The sequence below is a fragment of the Rhipicephalus sanguineus genome, chromosome 1 (genome assembly GCF_013339695.2).
Source record: "Rhipicephalus sanguineus isolate Rsan-2018 chromosome 1, BIME_Rsan_1.4, whole genome shotgun sequence".
In the NCBI taxonomy this organism is placed as follows: domain Eukaryota; kingdom Metazoa; phylum Arthropoda; class Arachnida; order Ixodida; family Ixodidae; genus Rhipicephalus; species Rhipicephalus sanguineus.
The window spans coordinates 229,528,181-229,547,685 of record NC_051176.1 but is presented as its reverse complement, the minus strand read 5'-3'; the positions used below and the strand labels follow the sequence as shown (position 1 = coordinate 229,547,685).

At 41.4% G+C, this 19,505-nt stretch overlaps 1 protein-coding gene across 2 annotated transcripts in view; it reads left to right on the top strand.

Annotated features, from left to right (window-relative positions):
• Positions 1-1,531: 1,531 nt before the first annotated feature.
• The window catches only part of LOC119373839 (palmitoyltransferase ZDHHC3), a 30,101-nt gene continuing 12,127 nt past the window's right edge, over positions 1,532-19,505 (top strand). The window contains exons 1-5 of one of the 2 annotated variants that reach the window (XM_037643908.2): positions 1,532-1,672; positions 5,641-5,953; positions 7,231-7,452; positions 8,726-8,807; positions 14,330-14,460. In XM_037643908.2, coding sequence (XP_037499836.1) covers positions 1,653-1,672; positions 5,641-5,953; positions 7,231-7,452; positions 8,726-8,807; positions 14,330-14,460 — 768 coding nt within the window. In that variant the 5' untranslated portion in view covers positions 1,532-1,652. Of the gene's footprint in view, positions 1,673-5,640; positions 5,954-7,230; positions 7,453-8,725; positions 8,808-14,302; positions 14,461-19,505 lie in introns of both variants that reach the window. The other variant, XM_037643899.2, reaches the window with a different exon arrangement.

The window sequence follows — 19,505 nt, the reverse complement described above, 5'->3', positions numbered from 1 at the left end:
CACGGGCCTGCAGCATTTCGCAACCATCGAAATGCGACCGCCGCGGCCGGGATCGAACCCGCGAAGTTCGGGCAGTTCGGGTCAGCAACCGAGCACCGTAACGAGAGCACTGCACGGGCCGTAATTCTCGGCCCGGGCCCGGCCCGGGCCCAGACCTCGTTCAAGTTTACCCGCCCGAACCCGGCCCGGTGACTCAAAATGATACCCGGGCCCGGCCCGAACCCGAGAAAAAATTTCGCCCACCCGGCCCGACCACAGATCAGGCCCGACTGAGGCCCGACCCAGTAATCTAGGTGGTGTTGCCCGAACATGGAATCGACAGCAAGGTGTTTTAAGCGGCAAATATCTACGCTTTCTTGGCGTATGTTTAGCTAACAATTATACTTTACCATACGGTAATTTCTTGTAAAAAGGGGCTCACGGTGCAAACAGTTGAGGGGACATATTGGATACAATGATTGTTTGTTCGGCAGTTGTATACCGTACCCATATTTTCTGCAAGTACCCTGGGGATCATGAAGGGCGTTTTGTAGCAGACATTTTAGCAATGAAAGTGATTTGCAGCATGAGTTCACTTTCGTTAGGGAGCGCAATAACAACAAAGGATGGATTGATGGATGGATAAACTTTATTATGGTCCATCGGAACGCGCTCTAGCACGTTGCGGGCCGCTCCGACATCGGAACAGAAAGACCAAGTCTCTCTGCTGCGTCGCAGGCCCGTTGGACTGCCCATATAGCTGTTCTAGCGTGGAGCTGGTAATAGAAGCCTCCCATTTGGGCCGCGTGATGACTTGAAATAAGTGATTCGCATTTTAATAAAGAAAGAAAAATTTAAAGAACGGCGAGCTTATTGACGTTCAAAGCGCATAGCGGCCCATCGTTTCGTCAAGTCTGTAGGCATGTACCAATTTTAGAATTATACTGTAAAAATTATACTACCGACCTTTCACACATTCAGACCTCTGCAAACCCGTACGTATCCCACTCCTCGGTCCCTTAATAGGATAGACCCCGACCACTTACAGTCGTGCCCCAAATGCGGCCATGACTCATGCTCTTTCGACCACATGCCCTGGCTGTGCCCCTGTGCCCAATCCTTACTGCCTCTCCACCCTTCTCGAAGGATCAATGGGAGGAATCCCTGAAGAGTAGTGATCTCCACACCCAACTCCAGGCCGTCCAGAGGGCCCACGACATCGCGACGGAACTTGGACTTCCAGTCCCAACGTGGGCGGAGCCACCAACTTGATCTGGGGGCCTCCGGCTTCCCAGATTCGAGTTCCTCAGGTCTCCAATAAAGTTCTTGTCATGTCATGTCACCGACCTTTCACAGTTTGAAAGCCGCCCGCGCTGGCGCGCAGACATGGCAGTGACCGTGCGGCTGCGCCTAGCCAATAACGTCGAGCCATGCTTGTGACGACATCGTGACGACAGTGATAGGGAAAAAAAAAAAGAAAAATACAAGACAACAGTGCATATACGTATTAGTTTGCGCGTATTTGTTAGTATCGACATAAGTTTGTAAGCATTGTGGAAGATCATGAGCGGCGCGGCTGAAACTAGCCGGAGCGGCTAGTGCATACTTGTTTGCGGTCTTGATTTTGACAATTTTCCTCGACGATCTCTTATTCGAGGACTGTGAATAATGGTATGGCAATGCGAATAGATTGGTACGTATTAGAACACATCATTTTTTCATCTTCCAATTACGCTTTAAACATCAGACCTGTGCGAGAAAATGCGGCGAAGCTAAACTTGAAAGTTTCTATGGTTAAAGAGAAACATCTACGGTGTTCCTTTTATTTACAGCAGCTGCTGCATATAATGTATCCCTGTCTATTTAAGGTAAATTAAACTACCTGTTGTGAGGACGACGTAATCGTTGACATGCCCTTTGTGCTGACTGACATGCGTACTTGGTCGTAGTCACTTTTAGAAACGTGCTCTAGCTTTCGTACGCAGTACTTGCTGTCTGTAATATGAAATATATACACAGGTTCACACGCACAAAAATACTTCACTAAAGAAAACTGTCCCATATATGCTCTAGGTGCAGTAAGTAAGGTGTTGGAAAAAGCTTGTAATACAGCGCGTAACCGGGTGAGAGCACTGCATGAAAACAATTTCAGACTTCCTTACTTGTCTCCTGCTTATGCACTGCTCATACGGGATAATTCCCACATTGAGTCTTGTAAGACGTGTTTTCGATGTAGTCGAATCGGTGAGTTGTCAGTTGTATCTATGTTTATTTCTACACGTTTTACCTTGACTCCCCCCCGGTATCTCTGGAAGGTGGTGCACAGGGACGTTAGTAGGACATAACGTTTAGCAGGACATGCCAAGAACACCGCCGACGGTCCATTTCATTTATTTTTTTCATTTCTTATTAAGTATATAAACACTGTTTGCGTTCAATCACCCATCTCCCTCTATCTGCTGCGTGCTTTTTCTTTTCTCTTTTTTTTATGTGCTAGCTGGATTCGACAAAATTTGCTTTGATTATTGCCGATCGTGGACTTATCCAAAGGCTTTGGTGTGCATGTGTTCACTCCAGCCTCTGTCACCTTACTTGACTCCTTGCAGAATGCAAAACAGTAACAGTGCTGCCAATGTGGCACTGGAAAGAGTAAAGTGAACAATGCTCTCTACACAATGTTAATTGATTTTGGGTAGCACAAAACCTAACAAATGCTGGTGGTCGTTAGACCTATACACTTATATGCGGGACAAATATAGAATCCTTGACAGTGATCATTGCCAAATTGTGTGAAACTGAGTATCCGTGTCTCGTGTATTTCTACTTAAAGGAATGCTTCCAGGGGAACACACAAATGCAGTTGCAAAAAAAAAGACAATTGAAATGTGTGAAATTGAAGTGGTTTGTAATATTTAAAAAAATTGCAGCTGTAGGGAACAAATCAAGTGTTTATGCCATAATTGAACATTTAGCTTATTGGCGAACTACTGAACATTGGACAACAAGAAAAAGTAAAATAATGCAGTCAGTGGAATCGGCATTAGGCGAAGTACTTGAATGTATAATTGGGGATTGGCATAGTTTAGGGTGAGTTGACTCTCTTCTACCAACTCTGATCCACACTGCTCATATGATCACTGATGTGACTGCTACTGTTTGGTTTTTATGTTTATGGGTGCTGCCGTGTTGGAAACTACTGTAGCAATCTCTGGTGCGATACAGTGACCATACATACCCATCATGTCAGTATTGTGGCTATGGTAATCTTAACCTGACCCTGGCTGTTTTTTTTTTGTTTGTTTTCTAAGTACGCAATCACGTCATGCTCGGAGTGACTTGACATTTTAGCCTGTGTGTGGTCTAAAAAGTGCGCTTGCATTTTAGGTTATGTGGATGTTCTCGGCACGTAAGCTTTACTTGCACACTTGTCTTTTATTATTAATATTTATTGTTATGAGATTATTATCAAGCTGAACAACAACTTTGTAGTTTAGTCAAGATATTTCACAATCACATGAAGGTGGCATTTAGTCGTACGATGTTGCAATCCTTTTGTTCATGGTTTTTCAGTTCAATTCAGTTTCTTTATTTGCGGACATAGAACATACAGAGTTACCAAAACTGGTTGAACCCATAGCCGAGGGCTAGTTGTAGGTCATTTTGTTATTTCATTAACGTTCGGGCCATTAATGCCTTCTAAACATTGTCAAACTGGCTACCCCAGCTATAAGCAGCACATTTTTCTGGAACACATGCAGCCCTGTCTTTTTCATTGTTATAGTGGCCAAAATGGGGAGGGGGCTTGCACTTAGATCACATAAGAGATTATCAATATCTGAGCAAGATTGCATTGTCACTGTCTGAACAAAAAGCAAAAATTTTTTTGTGCTTATGCCCCATAATAGGCACCCAAAATCATTGAAAGTCTATTGCGGATGTGTAAGAAAATTTATGGACGGTCACATTAATTGCCACTCATCCCTATCTCGCTCCTATGTGGACAGCTGCCCGCACTTTTCCATGCATTCGCTTGATGTAGCCCGTATGGCTGGTTGAGCTGCTGCTTTTGCGGCTGTCAAACTTGCATAAAGAAAGTGTCCTTTCAAACTTGTTTGCATTATTGCCTCTTGTAACCCCTGTAATGCCAAACTTCTGAGATATGCTTTGCCGAGTTTGATACCCAGGAATTCTGATGTAAGCTGGATGCATTATTGAGAAGTAAGATTTACTGCACTGTGGTGTTACAGGTAGCAAGCTTCTTTGCACAAACAGCTGTACATGATGCACTCAGTGTGTTACGTCCACTTTCTATAAGTGCCTCAAAACCAGTTTCAAACCAACTGAGCAGTTGTAAAGTATTACAGTTCTGTAAACTGTATGTACTGGAACATCTTAAGCAGAAAGAATTGATATGTTGTAGACAGCTTTGAAATGTATCAAGGATTTGCGGGTTATTAGTCGGGAACAATGTGATGTTGCGTAAGGCTTGAGCTGTGACCTCATTGGAAACTCTTACAGATACAGTTTGCTCATTTGCTCTGAGGTTGGGGGAAAGTGAGAAGGGCATACATAAACGTGCTGCTATGAAAGGCAGTTTTTGCCCTGAAAAATAATAATAATAATAATAATATCTGGGGTTTAACGTCCCAAAACCACAATATGATTATGAGAGACGCTGTAGTGGAGGGCTCCGAAAATTTCGACCACCTGGGGTTCTTTGACGTGCACCTAAATCTAAGTACATGGGCCTCAAACATTTTCGCCTCCATTGAAAATGCAGCCGCCGCGGTCGGGATTCTATCCCGCGACCTTCGGGGCAGCAGTCGAGCGCCATAACCACTAGACCACCGTGGCGGGGCACCCTGAAAATGACAAGTAATCTCGTCAAAATGTTGGCTCCTGCGACATTACCGCTTGTTTGATGATTTTTCATCAAATGTTATAGAAGGTGACATGCCCAAGCGCTACCATGCACAATCACATTTGTGTTTTAAAGTTCTGCGCTAAGCACTGTAGAAAAAATCCTAGCCTATTGTGTATGACTTAGGCAGATGATTATTTACCTCATGTGGTTAAACAAAATGCTATTTAGAATTCCTTATTGAACTACCATTCCTTTCCACTTGATGGCACTTAAGAAAAAGAAGTAAGTAAAAAATCAACATTTGTGGGGCATGAAATTCTTAACATTGCAGAGGAGAGCCTTGAATTAATTTTCAATGCTGGATATTCCTTAATGTGCTCCCAAAGTGTGATGCATTAGCATGCTTTTCAATCTTTCCCCATGTGGCATTATTGCTGTGAATTGAACCGGTGATCTTGTGCTGAGCACCAGCGTGTTAAAGTCAGTGGGCCAGTACATTGAGCAAGTGCAAAGAAAAGTTATTTTTAAGTACTGCCAATGTAATTACTTAAATTTTTTTTTCACGCTTGAAAATGATCTGGACAGTTGCTGTCTGATCATTAGAAAACATGCCAAAACATGCAGTATCGATTCATATTATTGCACTTTTGTCCTTCTGCGTACCATAAGTTACTACTGTATTCACTCTATGAAGGAAAGAAAAAAAAAAAGGCCTCATAGTAACTGAACCAATATTGTTGGTTTCGGCATTTAAACTGTCCATACCATCGATGTTGTGGCTTTTTCCTTTCCTGCAGTCCATTGCGACGCAGCCACCGTGTGGCACAGGCGGGCCCTGTGCTGCCAATGGCCATGCAGGACCGTGTGTCACCAGCAACAGATGATCGAGTGCACTGCTGTGGTCGGCGGTTTTGGTTTGTGCGGGACATCTGTGGCATCATCTGTGCTGTGATGACATGGCTGTTGGTGCTGTATGCCCAGTATGTGGTGGTAGGCGTTATACTCTTGCCATCACTCTATACCTACTATGGCGCCTTTCACTTATTGCTCTTTGAGCTGCTGGCCTTTTTGGCTGTCTTCTCACACGTACGCACCATGGTGACGGACCCAGTAAGTTTTTCATCCTGTTTTTCTGTCTTTGCTGGCTTCATTATATTATTGTTCACCTGTGCCTGGCATGAGAAAGGTTCTGATTTATGAAAAAACAAACGAAACCTATGGCACATGTACTCTTGTGTGTAATGAGCGAAACCGCACAATATAGACCCACCTATAGTAAGAGATCATAGAACAGCATTAGGTTATTGTAAATTGTGTGCAGTTGAGCGTGTTTCTTTACTGTAAATGGTGTTTAAGTACATGGGGAAATGTACATGGGAAATATAAGATTATGGTTGATTTGGCAGAATTATTGTAGACATCCTTGGTTGCTACCTGTCCATTGACTTTAAGCTGTTAGTTGAAAATGAAGAGGATTTTCAGCATCTGCTTTGTGCTCCTTGAGCTTAACTTTGCTTGCTCAAAATGCCACAATGAATGAGTGAGGCTCCTAGATGCCATTTTTGCTCATCTTCTCAACTTTTTATGTTTGCCGGAGTATTCTCCCTAAGAAGGTGGGACAACCTTAACGTGAAGCCAACCTCTGCACACACCAACTACTTTAGAGCATTTTTAGTGCATTGTGGAACACTGTAATGTTATGCTTGGTTCTTATTTTTGACAGCTGCCACTGCTGGGTTCTAACCATTCACTCAAATGTTTTTAGAAACTGTGTGACTGAGAATTGTGTGCACTCTAAGCTGTAACATTGTGCTTTTTTTTTAAATCTGTATTTGATTGATTTCTATAGTATCTGCTTCTGCACTGTTCTTGTTTTTTAATGCAGATGGCATCCCATTTTGTGCTATCCATACGGAATACCCAAGGAAGGCTGCATTATTTTGAAATAGATAATGAGGTGGCACAAAAGAATTTCATGACAAGATTTTTTTTGTGTATGAAGTACTTTAGGTCAGTTATAATGCCTACACACCTCATCATTAGAGCTCAATTTGTGCCTGGATTAAGTTGTCTGGCCTGTGTGTATGTAAGAGGAGCTTTGTTCTTGCTTGAGGAGTGGCACATTCTTGCTGAAGGAAGGTAATGACCTTTATTTTGTAGCTTCTGTGAACTTGCTTCATTAGTTTCATCATTTATACTGATAAATGCTGTAATAGAGTGGAGGCTTAGTATTGTAATGGTTCATTTACTTGCTTTCTTTCTTGCGCTCTCAAGTCTTTACTTTTTGTCATCTTGCCAAGAGATCTTGTTCTGTGCATGGCAGTGTGAACTTAGCAAGTTTTCATTTGGCTCGTGGAACTTTGCTTACGCAAAGATTGACTGTGCAGGGTGCAGTGCCTCGAGGCACAGCCACGCGTGAGGCAGTGGAGCAGCTGGGCCTGAGAGAAGGTCGGCTAGTTTACAAATGTCCCAAGTGCAGCTGCCTCAAGCCTGAGCGGGCTCATCATTGCAGCGTGTGCCAGCGATGCATCCGCAAAATGGACCACCATTGCCCTTGGGTCAACAATTGCATTGGCGAGAATAACCAAAAGTTCTTCGTCCTCTTCACTGTAAGCCCTTGCCTCAGTACCAAGCCGATCAGCCCTTATTAGGTAGCCAGCAAAAAATTGAGCAGTTTCCAGAAGTGCTTTGCAAAAATGTGTGTTAGCTGCTTAGGCATTGAATTTAACAGTCAGGCAATCTTTACAGAAGAAAAATGCCTTTTACAGAAAATGTCATGTTAACTGTTTCCTTTAAGGGACACCTTAAAGGTGTCTCTTAAAGGTGTCCCTTAGACCTGCGTACAAATTTCTGCACACTTGCTTGCATGAATATTAGCCATAAAAATGCCTATGCTATGGGGGAAGCCATGGCTTGGCAAATATGAAAAAAATTGTATGCACCCAACGTGCAGGGTGCATTGTTTGGTCTCCTTGCAGCTAGCGCCTGGTTCCTTTATTTTGGCTCACCTTAGCTTTCGAAGGGGGTCAGGTTGGGGAACATCCACCGGCCTCCTCCTTGTATTCATGTATTGTGCTCAATCAGCGTGTCTCTGCAAGCAAGCTGGCCAAGTTACATACCTTGAACAGACTGGAGTCTCTATGTGCTTTGCACACTACACAATATTTAGTGATTTGGACACTTGCTCTGGCTGCGTTCAAGCAAGAGATCAGACTCTTCATGTTTCTGCAAGAGATTGCTCTGAAATTGATGGCATACTTTTGTGGAAGTGAAAACTTAACACGACATACAGGATTTCTCTTAATATGCTGGTGAAACACCAGTAAATAAAAGGATAACTGATAAAAGTGACCTACTGTGAAAAAGGATGACGCTTAACTCAATATTAGTTAAACATAATAATCAAAAGACCATGCACTCCTACGCATGTGCTGACATTCAAGGTATCACTAAAGCAGCACAGCCATCATAGCACAAAATTAGATGACTCATTAGTGTTTCTGTTTTCACTAGTACTGTCACAGAAATTAAGTATGTAAGTGGGAGAAAACGCATATTATGTTTTCTTTGATTTAGTGTGGAAGCATTAGAAGCAACTTTAGACAACATCTTCCTGTTGAAATTTTATTTTAACTATGCAATTTTCCAAACGTTTCCATATATAACCAAAAGTATGAGAGTGGTCTTTATTTCATACTGTACATGCCAGTGGTTATAGTGCTGAAAAGCAGTTGAGCAAATTGATTGATTTCCTTTGGCATGGTAAGAAAAGGGTTACTAAATGCTTGGTACATTTCCTGCAGTACCTACATAGCTGAGCAATATTTATATCGACCTTGAAGTCTGTTTGATGTACAGATAATTTTTCGTTTTCTATTGCAGTTGTACATAGCAGTGATCTCCTGCCATGCATTTTTCCTGGCAGTCAACCATTTTGTTGGGTGCATCAACAGTGAATGGAGCAGTGAGTTATCTTCATGCTTTCAGGTTGCATTGAACATAAAAAAAAAATGAAGAAAGAAAAAACAACACTTGCTGACAACTTTCTGCAACAGCATAGCCAAAGCTCAGTGGATAGAGCTTCTGCACACATGTTATTATACCAAGTAATCTGCTTTGTAGGCGGTTTCGGTTTTTACCAGCACATCCAGCATGCCCTATATTTTTAAGGTGCTCGTTTTGATATGAACCCTCCTTGTCTTATGATACTATCCTTGAAATAGTGGTAAGGAAAATTGGTTATCTATATCCTTGATGAAAAGTGACAAAATACAAAATTAGAAATATTCTACTGCTTTTCCAAAAAATATCACTGGTTCAGTTGGTAGCAGATAGGCGTAAAATCGAGCTCGAGTAATTTGTTTTGAAAAAGAACTCCACTAATAATTCCAGTTATTTATACCCTCAATCTCCATATATATATAGGAGATTAAGGGAACCCGTGGCGTCTATACTAGGTGTCCCAGCTAACTCGAACCAAGATTAAAAAAAAGTGTGCTCTAGCAAAGTTATACCTGCTGTATATTACTGGTAGTCATGAGTACATGCAGCCTGTATTTTTTCATGACTAAACTAATTAATTAATTGCCTGTAATTAGCTAACTTTTTAATTTTTGCTAGAATTGGAAAAATATACATTTTAAGGTGTAGGCCGTCTCAAATAACCCCAGAATCAAGCATTTATTTTGTGCTGAAGTCTGCCTTCTTGTTTTTTTCTGAGAAAAAACAAAAGCACACAAAATACGCCAAATGTGACAGAGACGTGTGCTTGTGCGCCGCAACTCGAGCGCTTCCAAGTGTTCTTTGGTTAATACGAGGCTGCGTTTGTTAATTGTTGCATTGTACAAGGCTTCACGCTTTTTGATGGATGCATCAGCGTCATGTTTTGATGCGTATCCATCAAACAGCGTGAAACCCTGTTCAGGGAACGAACGCTGCCATGCATCAATCAAAGAACGCTTGGAAGTGCTCGGGTAGCGGCATGCGAGTGCGTGTCTATTTTATATTTGGCGGGTTTCGCGCGATTTTGTTTTTTCTCTGAAAAAACGACCTGGTAGATTTCGGCACGAAATAAATGCTTGATTCTGGGGTTATTTGAGGTGTTCACTGATTCGAACAAGAATAAAAAAAGTTGGATATTTAGAGCTAATTCAGTAATTAGTGCTTAGTAATGAAAATAATACAGGTTTTATGTACGCATAACTACCCCTAATATACAGCAGGTAGAACTTTGCTAGAGCACGTGGTTTTTTTTTAAATCTTGGTCTGAGTTAGCTCGGCCACCTGGTATATGGAAATTGAGGGTACAAACAAATAACTGGAATTATTAGTGGAGCTCTTTCGCAAAACAAATTATTCTAGCTCGATTTTACGCTTATCTGCTACCAACTGAAGCTGTGATATCTTTATGAAACACAGTAGAATATTTTTAATTTTGTATTGTGAAGGAGCGTAGGAAGCAGTTTTATTAAAGCAAGCGGTATTATTTTGAAAAACCATGAGATGCCACACAGGAGCTGCACAGTCAGAAATTTTATGTGTAAAGGTAACGAGCTATTTCATAAATTTCAGTGCATAGAGGGTTGGTGGTCTTGTGTCTCCACTTTTGGGGATACGTAAATAACTTTCACAATATTTTGGCAGGGCAATGCATGGGCATCAACAGGCAACAGCAATCTTCACCGCAACCTGTCAGGGGTGTGTGTCTCGCATTTCGAATTCCAAGCGTTTGAGACTTGATCCAGATCGGTTGGGGTAAAGCATGCTGTCTTCGTACGTTGAAAATCGCATTGTCAATCATCTAATGGGCACATATGTGTCTGGTGCCACAGGCAAAACCTTGCGAAGGTGACTGCATCTTTGAAGTTCAATGCTGCAATTGTTAAGTGCCAGAAATGCCTCCCGCTGACCACGCTGTAGCATTCTGTGTTACTGTGCGCAATGTATCTTCAAACTGATCGTATCAGTGACAGTGAACAATTGAAAATACCAACCATGTATGCAACGGAATTTATGAAATGGGTCATCTCTTTAAGTGCTGTTTCAAATTTCAGTTTTGCTTTCAAGTGGGTGAACTTGCTGAAGATGGCCAGGTCGTTGGTGTCAAGGGTGCTATTGCGACAGAGACCCCCTTGCACTAGTGATATCACTTGCACACTACGCAACTTCTTTCCTCATGAAATATTTTGCAACACACTGCTGTCTTAGTTTGCTCCTGTTTGATGAATCAGATCAGCTGACAAACACTCGCTCATGCCCATTAACATGCTTCAATGCATGCATCCTGCAGCCCAGTGGCACTATCATTTTCAGGAGCAGGAAAACTTGACATGGATGCCAAAAAACCAAAAAACTGGAAATAGCAAAAAACCCAGACCCTTTACTTGGAAAGCTTTTTTGTACCTATTATGGGAAAATCTTGAATATCAAAAAAAAAAAAAAGACTATTATGTCTCCTTTTAAGCTATGTAGCCAGCAGATGTTTACATTCGTAGACTACATGCAAGAGTGTAATAAAAAAAAAATGTGTGCTCCCGCTTCATAGCTTTGGCTGTGCTGCCAGCGGAAGTTGTCGCTGGGGGCAAGTTATTATCCACTAAGTGGGAATAATGCATTTCCTCATGTTCATTTGTTCAGCTCAATTCTTCTTTACATTATTATTGCACATACTTGCCTATACTATATCAATTTTATTTTTTATTAGATCTTGCGTAGGTGATCGAAGTTGGTTGTTGCATGAATAGAAATGCTGTTTATTATTAATATTTTTTAATGAAAAGATTACTTCACGAAAGTTAACCAGTTTGTCTTAAAGTGAAGTGGCTGGTATCAAGTGTGAAACACAGTCTTGCATGAATACATTACTGAAACGGAGTAACATTTGAAAGTATTTCGGAGAGAATTTGTCAGAATTCGTGCACATATGGCCATTACATGTCTTATTTACATCAATCTATTGTTTTGACAATAAAATAATTATTACAAGTCACCTGTTGGGTGTAGCGCGAATCTACTCATCGAGCTGGATTACTCAAGGAGGTGCAGGTTACTTACACTGGAAATTAAAATGAAAAATTAATAATTACCAAAGCTTCACTGATAATTTGTCAACTACAAGTTACTTCAGTGCACAGTTTGCAATGTACGAGTTGAAGCCAGTAACTTGGCAAAGTGTGGCTACTTTGAACTCATTTTGAAACTAGCGCCTGTTTTTGGATAGGTGCTGTAAAAGTTGGGTTAAAGAATGCACTGGTGTTCCACTTCGTTTCTTTAACTGAATGGTTTTTTATGCTTTGAAGCTTCAAAATTCCTGTAACACAAATGCATTTCATCGGGAACTTCTAAAATAGGTATCTTCGAAATTCATCAACAGTCATCATCAAAATTTGCTCCAAGTGGATATGACTTTCAAAGCCATTGGCTACAATTTGTAAATTGTAGTGCACCTGGTTTTTACATCTTGCTGGAGGTGAAATGGTAGAGGTCTGTGTACTGTATGCGTGTTAAACAACCCCAGGTGGTCGAAATTGTCTGGAGCCTTCCACTGCGGCACCTCTCATAGCCCGAGTTGCTTTGGGACATTAAAACCCGTAAACCAACCAAACAAACCAACTGTAGTGCATGTGTGCCTTAAAAAAATTTCTTTGAAAAGTGATAAGCAATACCTCATTAATAAGTAAAATGTTTATTTAAATTTCTTGTGTAGTTAATATCTACCTACTACTGAGAGTAATCTAGATAAGGAAGTAGAATTTTGCTACATATCACCGATTCTTTATAAATTTTCTGTTAACGATAAAAGAAAACACCTTGCATGGTAATTAGGCTTTAACGCATACCAGGTTCATGCCTGTTTCTACATGATCAAATGGATAAGTGAGATCACTCAATAGATATTTTCAGTAAATGCTTGAATGACAACTTGTGGTGATGTTCTGTTCACTTTATCGTTGGAAATTTTTTATTTGTGAGTGTGAAAGTCAGTAACTCTTATGATGTTTTAGCAGTCAGACCTTCTGATTGAATATTTTTCACACTTGTTAGCAAGTTTAGTTGACATTAGGGTTATGGCGGTGAAGTGTACTAAAATTTTGCAAAATAGTGCCAGAATTCATTTTATTTGGCATCAACCATATGCTCAATATGCTGACTTGTCAGATTCATTTTATGAAGGTGCCTTAACAGGATGCGTCAGTTAATTTGTTACCATTCATTTTTAATTATTGGATTTGCTTATGCTTTTGGGTTTTTGTCTATTTCAACACCTATTCATTTTAAAAAATTTGAACTCGAGTTCAATACCTACTTGTTTATTATTTTTTTGCTTTCTTGTTTATACTGTGGGCCATATACCTGGCTCAAGGACAAGTAGGTAGCAGTGCTGGAATAATATACGAATTATATTCCAGGGCAGTTCTTTTTCATGATTCTTCAAAGGTCTCAGCGGCATTATGCGTCTGTTATCAACAGGTTCGTCTATCATTGTTGCTAACAGCGCAACTAACGCGGATGTTAGTCGCACTGTTAGCCACAATGAATCTATACCAACTCACCCTGTTACCCATCGGGCTTAAGGATCGTCTAATCGTGAGTGGTGGCTGATAAGAAAGGAATATAATTAAGTGAGCGAAAATAATTTTTGCATGTATTATGTCGTCCCAGTATTGCAGATAACGTGTGCTTAGCTTATGCTAGAAAATTCAGTGTTTTTTGAAAGCATGCTGTGTTGTTCACTTTAGGGCTCAGCATTGCTAAACATTTATTTTGAGTGCACCTATTGCATAATTTAGTTTAAAGGGGCACTGACACAAAATTTTGCGGCCGAGATAGCCTGCGGGATCGATTCCCATGAACATGCGTATATCATCTGCAAAATATCAACAGTGAATTTAGCTTGGAAGGCATTTTAAATGAATATTGAAGTTTGCGTGAGCGATCGACACCCTCGCGCTATTGACACCCTCAAAGGTGACCCTCGGTGACCCCCCTACTTCCCTTACGTGACGAGTTATGATGATGTCATAGCTGCCATTTTTTTTGCCGCGTTCGCTCCAGCACCCTACTTCTTAATGGCTGCTCGCGAACCGCGCAGAAGTGCGTTACAGTTCTGTGTGCTGATGTGTCGAGTGCTGCACCCGCTAGGTGGTGATAGTTTTTGACATCGAAACTGAGACTGGTCGGTAATGCGGAGCCTGTAATTAATTATCTGTCGCATGCTGCAGCAAACGATGTGCCGTGTTATGACTAACAGGCCCCCAGGCCCCCAGCAACACATTGCAGCAAAAAAATGCAAGGCCAAAATTTTTCTGTCAGTACCCCTTTAACTGGCCTTTAGCGGGTAACCTGGCTGTATGTTGTGTAAGGTGGAACTCTTTAGCCTAAGTGAGTCGATGTTGGTAGGCTGCAGTGTGAGGCATTTTATGATTCTTGGCTAATGCTTTGGGGTACTGGTGTTGGAAGCCCGCGGGATTCCTCATTCTTCAACAGGATGCTCACCCGGCTCCCCAGCGGTCACCGTCATCCTGCTCATCCTACTCATCTTCGAGGCGCTACTGTTTGCCATTTTCACCCTGGTCATGTTTGCGTCCCAACTGCAAGCCATCTGGAATGATGAAACGGTATGGAAATCATGTAGCTAACCTTCCTAGATTGGTGCTAATTCTCTCTTTACTTACAGTACATTTGCCCTGGCTTATGTCAACAGTTTTTAGATCACTGAATTCAAGGGTTATGTTGGTGCTGTGCTGTGCATTGTAGCTTCTGTGACAATTATTTAATTACAAGTCTGTCCAACTTAAAAATACATGGTAATATTCACTGCATGGTCCAGAGTCAGCTCTGATGACACCCTGACATGAAGGTAGTGTATAGGATAAGGCCAACTATTGTTCAACCATGTTTCATGAAGAGTACTTAGAGCTTGGTGTATGTATTTAATTCTGGTCACTTACATTGCATACCTGCTTTTATAAATTTCTTATGAGGTATTGTAAAAGGGCAGGTTGCAGTTCATATTTAATGCTGAGGGCTATAAGTGGAATGCTTGTTGTGTGAATAAACACAGTGCGAGTGTGCCCACATTTGACTTGTCACTGTGAAACCCGCAGTGTTGCATGACCTACCTGTGTGTTCCAATGAAAGAAGAAAAATAGAGGTATTGTGGTAGTACAGAGAAGTTGTAGTGACTGGCAGGTCCAAAAGGTGGTTCTGGCTTCACAAGGTCACCATGCATGGGGAAAAACATATATAATTGCAAAAAAACAGATCATTTATAAAAACATAAGGCAGATTAGGCAGTGCTACACCAGTCTTTCTGCTGGCTCTCATCTCCTGGATTCTAATGATTGGGATTTAGCTCATGTGGAAACCTTGCACTGATTCACTTCATGTACTTTGATGTGGCATGCTTTAACTTCACTGGTCATGCGTATATCTTCTATAGGGATGTGTAAATATTTGAAACTTCGAATATTCTATTAAAAACATTAGAAACTTGAATGATTCAATTCGAACCATTCGGTCTTTGATTCAAAAGACACGTTAAAGGGCCCCTAAACCACTCAGAGGTCGAAATTTAGTTGTGGTGTGACAATTGTGCACGAGTCTACAATGAATACGTAGCTGTGAGAATTTTTCAAAATGGTGCCGTAATAGCGGAGTTACACGCATTTGATGATCGAAACGCTGCAATCGCTCGTTTCACTCTTTCCTTCGCTACCCTCCACTCGTCTACTAATCTCCTCTTCCAAAGCCGCTTTGCCCTCCTCGCCGAGTGCCCCTCCCAATCTCGCGTGACGTATCGTCATCGCTGATGTGCTCTTCGAAACAGCGGGCACTTCTGGCTGCCGCGGCTCAGTGAATTCCATGCTTCTCTGCTAACTGCTGTTGTTGCCGTGCCGGCCCGTGCTCGTACGAATTGTGCCGGTATGGACCCTGTGTTGCGTGCATGCCTTCAAAGGATCGCCAACATATGGACCCGTACGGTGACATGTGTCGCGTCTTTTCGTTTTTCCAGTTGGCGCTTTTGCAGCCAAGCACTTATGCGTGAAAGCCATTGCAAAACACTGTCGGATTCAGTCCGCGCACCTTATCAGACCGATAGCCGTGACTGTGCTGGTACGCTAGCGATTTGGCAGTTGCGTTACGGGCCGCAGTTGCCGATTCGCAAGCGCGCACACGTGGGCAGTACGACGAAGAACAGCACGGAGCGTGGGCAGCTGCTTGCAGACTAGCCGTAAGTCGTAAGTTCTCGTTCGACCAGTCGCAGCATCGCTTGCATACCACATCACAGATTCAACACACTGACGTCACACACGTCACTAGGCAGACCGAAAGGGCCCGGAGAGGAGGAGAAATTGTTTCTTGGAATTCATGGCGCACCCACGGCTTATAGCGCTGCCACGTGTGGCATCGTTGATCGTGGCGACATTCTGCGCATGATGTGCGTGTTTACTTGAGATGTTTGAAAAAATATCGGAGGTGGTTTAGGGGCCCTTTAAGAAGGGAATTTTAAGGGCTAGTTACTTTGTTGATACAACCTTAATGAAAACCAACAGATAATGAAGCTTCATTATCTGTTGGTTTTCATTAATATTTACTGTTTGAAAGATTCGAAGCCCCCAAAATTTAACAATGTATTCAGCTCATGTTTTAACTGTGAACTCTCAGAGGAAATTACGACACTTCTTAAGCAATGCCATACTAGCTTATTTAACGCACTCTTGCAAAGGCATTATTGGTGTTCTTGTGTAGTTGCCAGCACATTGGCAACTTAAGGGATGCTAAGCATGCCATTGCAACTGTGTGCCAAAACTATCCCATAGGGAATTACCAAAACAAATAAGTGACCATCACAAAATGATGCTAACATCGCAAAATGGAAAAGAAATGCTTTAAAGTAAGGAAACCAGGCATAGTAAGGAAAGGTGCTAATTGGACTGAAGTTCAAAATTACATCGGTTTTATATTAAGTGGCATCGTATCTCTGTGCATAGAAAGCAATCTTTAGAAGCATCCTAACACAGCTCCTGCAAAGCAATATTCACTAACATCTGCTAATTTGCATGAAGCAAGGGCACCAACTGTGGGCCCTGTGACACTGCTTGGGAGAAAAATGTTGCAGTGGTACTTCCTACTTGATGCGGCTTTGTCACACTGATAGCATTTTAATGCTGAAGTGTGGAGTTAAACAATGAAATACATAGTCCTTAAATTGGCTTTTGCTTTTCTTGTCTTCTGCAAAAGCAATTTTTTTTCCAAGGATTGATATTATGTGTGTATGATGTAGACAGTATGAAGTAGCATGTTTGTTAGATAAAATAGTATATATATAGTCCCCAAGCCTTCATTTCACAACTAGGCAAAAAATGCTGGCAGAATACTAACTCAGTGTTTCCTTAATAGGAGAGGTCGTACAAAATAATAAAGTTATATAAAAGACATTCAACTTCAACAAAGATTGGTCTGCTCGTTTGCTGTAACGAAATACACCTAAGTGCTAGACACTACTCACCTAGCTTAATATTCAAGTCTTATGATTCTTACAATATATAAAGTACTGGTAACTAACAAAACCGTGAGGCAATTTGGCTTTCTTGGTTATTGTAGTACCTTGTAAGGGCCTAAGCTGTGTAGCTGTTAAGCAGTACTTCTTGTATTTTGAGCTTTTAATTTAAAGTTGATTATACATATGTGATTGCTACATTAGCACTTGTTCTTTAGATATAAAAAATAAAATTTTAATTTGAAGAAAAGCAAGCTTCAGAAATGTGACCATATATTGCATTCTACATAAAATTTAAGTTTAGAAATAAAGAAAAAAAATTTGAAGAAATTTGAATTTTTGTTTTTGTGTGGCTTGGGATATCTGGTCTTTTCTGAACGATGATCAGTATTTCATTGGCATAAGTGGGAGGTGTTTTTGCCAAAAAATGCCATTTTACAGAACCTATTTAGAGGCCTTTCACAACCCTTTCACATTTCTGCAGTTTGCAGTCATGGGCAGCCAAAAATGCTTCAGAAAAGTAGTGCCCAATTTTTCCATGTTTAGTGAGAATGCCGGTCCGCCGCGGTGGTATAGTGATTACGGTGCTCGGCTGCTGACCCGAAGGTTGCGGGTTCGATCCCGGCCGCGGCGGTCACATTTCGATGGAGGCGAAATGGTAGAGGCCCGTGTACTTAGATTTAGGTGCACGTTAAAGAACACCAGATGGTCGAAATTTCCGGAGCCCTCCACTACGGCGTCTCTCATAATCATATCGTGGTTTTGGGACGTAAAACCCCAGATAATATTATTATTATTATTAGTGAGAATGCCAACTTTCATATGAAAACAGCAAGAAATCTGTACAGGGCCAACTTAAATCTCAAACATTGCCTATAATGCAGTGGCGTACCAACTCGTTCGCGAGTGGGGGGGGCTGGCGTCGCTCACTCTGTCCGTCGCGCGCGCGCGCGTGCGTGCGCGCGTGCGTGCGTGCGTGCGTGCGTGCGTGCGTGTGTGTGTGTGTGTGTGTGTGCTGACGGCAGTGCTAAAAAAGGGCAGTTAATACATTTTACGTGCCATGCCCCAGAAGAAGCATACACATCCATATCATACAAGTAAGCAGTATTTATTAGAGAACATTTCGTTGGGCGAGTGTATAATATTACTGAATATATTAAAAATAATTATAACATGGCAGAATCACTAGCTGGACTAAAAGCAAAGAAAACAAAATGTACAGGCAAACCTCTAGACTGGCAAGTAAATTATGTCAGTACTAATTAAGGAAAACCTATGCTGCAGTTTTTACTACCTCTGTTACTAAGCACAATTAACGGTAACAACTTATTGATAGAAAAGAAATTTCACCAATTGATCTACGAAATGTACTACTGGGAGAGACACAAATAACATATGCTCATAAATAATCATTCTTACAGTCACTTCTTTAAATTGCTGGGCTAGTTGGTGCATGGATAAATTCTAGGAAAGCGGTGCATCAAAAGACAAGGAGGAGAGAGGAAGCAACACGGTCAGGCGCACTCGTTGCCTCATCTCCCGTGCTAATCTTTTCCTGCGCCGCTCTCCGTGTATTTATCACTTTTTTTAAATTCTGAATGGTTAATGTATAAACAGTCGAGGCTGCAAATACTGCTTATATTTGCTTTTAAGGTGCGAAGGAACACAATCGCAAGAAAGGACACGGGACAGAGCTAGCCTGTACATTTTGTTTTGTTTGCTTTTAATCCAGCTAGTGACTCTGCCATGTTATAATTATTGTTAATATATTCAGTAATATTATCAAATAGCCCAACTTTGTATTTTCTGGAACATTGTCAGTATGAAATTAACCTAAATACTGCGGCGTTTACTATAAAAAGGCCATTGAAATGCACGACGCATTTCACATTGCGGTTTTGAAACGGCGCCACTTGGTAATATTTTTATTGGTGGTTATTGCTCGAACGAGCAATGCAAAATATTTATTTTGTTAAAACATGCCTCGTACAGAAGCGTTCCGACTGATTTAGGGTACACAAAATAATTTTTGCGTATAATACCAATTGTTTTACAACGTTTACTCATCATACTTGTGATGTGTTTATCACATATGTGTTCATCATGGTAGATTTATACCAGTTTGGGTCTGTTAACCCTTGTTACTAGCCCTGAACCTTA